Source organism: Sinocyclocheilus rhinocerous, unplaced genomic scaffold (assembly GCF_001515625.1).
Source record: "Sinocyclocheilus rhinocerous isolate Xijiao unplaced genomic scaffold, SAMN03320098_v1.1 scaffold983, whole genome shotgun sequence".
NCBI lineage: Eukaryota > Metazoa > Chordata > Actinopteri > Cypriniformes > Cyprinidae > Sinocyclocheilus > Sinocyclocheilus rhinocerous.
The window spans coordinates 1,149-6,481 of NW_015642054.1; the positions used below are offsets into that span (position 1 = coordinate 1,149).

General features: G+C 34.4%; 1 protein-coding gene across 1 annotated transcript in view; it reads left to right on the top strand.

Annotated features, from left to right (window-relative positions):
- Positions 1-1,182: 1,182 nt before the first annotated feature.
- mvda (mevalonate (diphospho) decarboxylase a) overlaps positions 1,183-5,333 on the top strand; it is a 26,018-nt gene continuing 21,867 nt past the window's right edge. The window contains exons 1-5 of the mRNA XM_016572422.1: positions 1,183-1,400; positions 1,772-1,842; positions 1,971-2,085; positions 2,175-2,321; positions 4,231-4,433. Coding sequence (XP_016427908.1) covers positions 1,319-1,400; positions 1,772-1,842; positions 1,971-2,085; positions 2,175-2,321; positions 4,231-4,433 — 618 coding nt within the window. The 5' untranslated portion in view covers positions 1,183-1,318. The remainder of the gene's footprint in view (positions 1,401-1,771; positions 1,843-1,970; positions 2,086-2,174; positions 2,322-4,230; positions 4,434-5,333) is intronic.

Sequence of the window (5,333 nt, forward strand, 5' to 3'; positions counted from 1 at the left end):
CATTGATGAGCATAAGAGACTCCATTTAAAAAAACATTACAAATCTAAAAGATATACCTGCGTGTGTGTGTGTGTATATATATATATATATATATATATATAAAATAGGCCTGTGTGTGTATCCCTTATTATGTCCCTTATTTTTCTATGAAAAACCACGATTGTCCCTTATTTTCCTTTTCTGAAGTTGGCAACCCTATCTGTGACTGACCCATAGACTGTAAAAACTGACCAAACGTTACCCTGACAACGCTGCGCGTGCGTGCAGCATTCAGTACTTATTATTATTATTATTATTTTATTCGAATATTGTCTAATTGTGTCATATTTACTATTAAACTTTTTCAAACTAAACTTGCTTACACTACAGTCTTAAGTCATATTTATATCACTGCCGAAAACTATTTTGTATTACATTAAAATAGACAAATATAATTAGCCTATTCTACTTACGTTTGTATGTGAACATGAAGTGGCAATCAACCCCAACTTTGCTTTAAAAAAGCATCGCAAGATCTACTATCCGAAGATCACATGATCACAAACGGAAATCATTCCGTGAAGTGACCATCGCATGAATAGACATACATACATATTTTATATGTCTATGATCGCATGTTCCATTCGCTAACGGACTTCTGGAAGGGTTCAGTTGTTCACTTTCGTTTGGAACGTCCCTACAAATGGCGTCCCCTTTCCGAAGTGCCCTTCGAGGGCGCAAAAATCCGTTTGGAATTCGCCGTAGAGACGTGGAGTTATTAATAATATTCTATCTGTAACAACATTGTTAACTTTTATAAAGATACGAATAGCACAGATACTTTTTAAATGCATTACTATGAAAACAAATTGAGATGTCCTTTAATATGGCTACTTTCGATAGATTTCCGGGTTACGGGCAGGAGGACGGAGGAAAAAGCGAGGCTAGGAAACGAGGAAGCATCCATTTTAGAAACACCCACGGTGTTTGGTTATCAAAGCACACATGATCCAAGTTGGACGTTACGTTTTCTCCAATGGTGTAGCCCCGGAGGTTGGTATCTTCCAATAATAAGGCCATCTCTAGTTCTGGTAAGACCATGGTCCGACGCCAATGATTGGGTCACTTTAATATAGGGTTGTACGGTGATCTCTCTAATTGGTCAAATACGGATCCACGTGTTTAGCGTGAACCAATCCAAACGCAAGGTTGTGTTTCATTTGCTTTCACACACTGTGTTTCACGCTGTTAAACAAAAGCTGGTAACCATTGCAAGTTGTACTTGTAAATAATCATTCACTTTTGTTAAATTATCTGCGTGTAAACTTTTATGAATTTATGAATATGCCAGAAAACGATAAACAAAGTCTCTCTATGGTCACCTGCACGGCACCGGTAAATATCGCTGTCATCAAATACTGTAAGTGTGCATGTACTTTAAACGTACATATAATCTCTCAACGTTCAGTAACAGTAGCATTCAGTTGTGATTATTATGATGTAAGATGATCATTATTTTTGTTTTGAGAAAGTTTCAAGTGTCTTCTTATTGTACTTATTGTACACTTTAGTGAAGAGGAAAAAAGACACTTATAAAATGCAGTGACAGTCACACATTTGTTAGTGTGAATTAAGTGACCAAATATGTTTTGGGGAAACTGTCTACACTTTCTGTAAATATTAATTTGATTAAAAATAACATTTGCAATGAAAATGAATAAGAAATAACATTGAACATGTTCTGCTTATGTTTTCATGTGTTTTGTTGAGTTATTATTGATATTCAATCAGGGGGGAAGCGTGATGAAGATCTCATTCTGCCAATCAATTCATCCCTCAGCGTAACACTGCATCAGGACCAGGTGAATGATAGTACCCATATTATTAACCCTGTCAGCATCTGTCACTGTACCTCAATTCATTTAAAGAGCTCCAAATTATTAGCTCAAACAGTGAGAGTACCATTATATACTATAACTCTCTTTCTCAGCTCAAAACAACCACAACAGTTGCGTGCAGCAGAAATTTCCAGCAAGACCGCATCTGGTTGAATGGCAAAGGAGAGGATATCAGCAACCCCAGGTTGCAGTCATGTCTGCAGGAAAGTATGTCCCTGGCTTTCAGAACATTAAAATAAGTTAAACTGTGTGTCAGGAGCTATCATTGTGATGTCAATCTCATTTAAATTCACCAGTTCGAAGGTTTTCTCGCAAGAGACGAAATACTGGTGATTCCACTTCTGATGTCAGTGGTGTGTCCCATAAGGTCCATATTTGCTCTGTGAATAATTTTCCCACTGCTGCTGGCCTGGCATCCTCTGCATCAGGCTACGCCTGTCTGGGTAAGTGAAAACAAATTGCATATACAGTTGCAATCAAAATTGTTCAACCCCCTCAACCTGCAAGACATTCTGCAGCCGTGAACAAAACTTTATGAAAATGGTTCAACCAAGGCATCAGCTATGGGGTTAGAACTGTTGCATAATTCCAGATAAATATATTTTGAGCCACAAATAAATGTAAAGAGATTTATAATTATTAAACAAATTCACAAATGAGATCCACAAGTATATAGGAGTTTCACAAAAATTAGCCTATTTAAAAATTGAACAAACAAATAAAAATGAGATTTGCTTTATTTTCTACTTTCATTTTATGTATCTCTTTACCTATTTAACATTCTGTATTGTCATTCCACTAATTATATGTTTAGAATTAGTCATAGAAATATTATAGCCTAATATGGTAAATTCCTATACGGTAAAGTCAGTTCATTTATTGCTGGCATAGGCCTACAGAAATACATTCATAAAGAATCAAAGCTTTATTGGCTTGATTGTTGGCATTTTCAGTACTTACAAAACATAAGTGGAACATAAAACAAATAAACTGATTTTAAAAATATTGGATTTAAATATTGGTGAATGGTTTTAAAAGACTTTGGGATGAAAAAAAAGTACATATTTTTTAACATGTATTAATAATAAATTGTTGGAACGTTATTGAAATGCTTTCAAAGGCTTGTCTAATCATCAATTTAATTCATTTTTGTGAAACTCCTGTATGTGGATCTCATTCTTTTTATTTGTGAATTTGTTCAAGATTTGTGAACTTGTTTACATTTATTTGTGGCTCAAAATCTGTTTATCTAGAAATATGCAACAATTCTAACCCCATAATCAGTAAACTATTATAGAAAGTTTTTAATACACATTTGAGTGATTCTGACAGCTTAAAGTTGATAAATTAAATAAGCTCTAATTATTATTTATTATTATAATTTCTAATTATTACATTTTTCAACCCCTAAAAGCCAAAATTTGTAAATAATCTTTTATTCTATAACCTCCAATAAATGTTACCTTTAAGTGCTTACAAATTTCTGACACCTTTCTACTGGAATCTTGGCCTGTTCCTCACTTGAAAAAGCTTCCAGATCATTGATCATCTTTGGTTTTCATGTTGCCACTGCTTTCTTCAAATTAATCAAATATAATAATTAATAAAATAAACTAAATATTTTTAATGAGATTTAAATCTGGAGAGACTGAACAGGGCACTTATAAACTTTCTACGACTGATCCCTGAACCAAACTTTCTGAATCAAACAGTAGATTTGCATATAAACTTTAGGATGGTTGCCCTGCTGGAAAGTCCAATGATCATCAGCTTCAATCTATGCACCGAATGCATTTCAGTCTTTGCCAAAATGGCCTGGTATTTCAAAGAATCTATGATGTCCTTTATATAGTCAAGATGTCCACTTTCTGCAACAGCAAAGCACCCCAATAACAATACTGGCCCACATCCATGTTTGACCATGGAGATGGTGTTCTTCTGTTCGTAAGCCTTGCCTTTTATGCACCAGACATACCGCTGATCCATGGGTCCAAAAAGTTCCCGTTTGGTCGCATCACTTCATAAAACATTCTTCCAGCGCCCTTCCCAGGTTTTCCTCAACTTTAGCACATGCATGCACCCCTTTTTTTTCTTTTCTTTTTTTATTTTTTTTATTTTAAAAGATAAAATCCATTAACTAAAAAATGTTAAGTTATTTAATGACATTATCACTTTTAACATGCCACTAAATGGTTGTAGATGCTACATAAAGAAATAGATATTCAGAAAAGCTAACATTTGTAAATTATTACAGTCTCTGGAGGTTGAATGATTTTGAATGCAATGGTACATGTACTAGTATGACATCCTGTTCTCCTAATGATGATGATGTGAAAATTTGGTTTGTTTTAGTGTATACTCTGTCACAGTTGTTCGGTGTGGAGAACGAGCAGTTGTCTGCAGTGGCGCGACAGGGCTCTGGCAGTGCATGCAGGAGTTTGTACGGTGGCTTTGTCCAGTGGAAATTGGGGGAACAGTTGGATGGGAAAGACAGCCTCGCTGAACAAGTGGAATCTGAGTCGTACTGGCCAGAGCTCAGAGTATTGATCCTAGTGGTGAGTGTGTGGATTTAATCCTTAGAATGGCAGCAGCATAGAAATAGTGTTCCTAAAAGGTTATTTTATTTAAAATATTGCTTGAATGTTTCTCCTAGGATGCACGGGGTTATAAGTTGATAAAATAAATGTATTATTATAAGATTTTCTATATAATATTGAAAATAAAATAATGAGAAAAATGAAAAAAGTAAGAAAAACAAGTATTTCTTTTTTTTCAAGTAAGTCTGTGTACTTTCTGGTCATTTTATTTTTGTTTTTTGTTCTATTTAAGAAATGGAAAATGAAAATTAAGCTGGATTTTAAAAAAAATTTTTTTTTTTTATATAGGGTTGGGTTTTTCACCATGAAACACAAATGATATTATTGTCCCAAAAAAAAGCCAAATGGTCCGTGTATCTTTTGGTCATTTGATTTACTACACTAAAAAGAAATAAAGAGAAATGAGAAACGGTTTGATTTATTTATTTATTTTTTGTTTTGTTTAAGAAACGGAAAAACTAAAATTTAGCTGGATTTTTTGTATTTTTGTTCATGGGTAAAAAATTTGATTATGCTTTAATATTTGTTTTGAATGTGTGGGCGGCGCTGAAAACGCCCCTTTCATCCCTTCAAAGTAATCTCTGATTTGTCAGTAACGCAGCAGGGTCCGTGTACAATCAGGGTAAATCCGTGTATCATTCGATCATTCGTTTTTTGATTTAATATTGAAAGTGGAAAAATTAGAAAACGGCTCTTTTTTCGTTTTTTTCCAAAAAACGAAAAACGAGAATTCAGCTTAAATTTTCTTTTTTCGCTCAGGAGTAGAAAAATGAATAAACAGCTTGAATATTCGATTTCTACACGTGGGAATTAAACGCCCCTTTCTGCTGATTGGTCAGCCGAAGATCAAACCGTGCC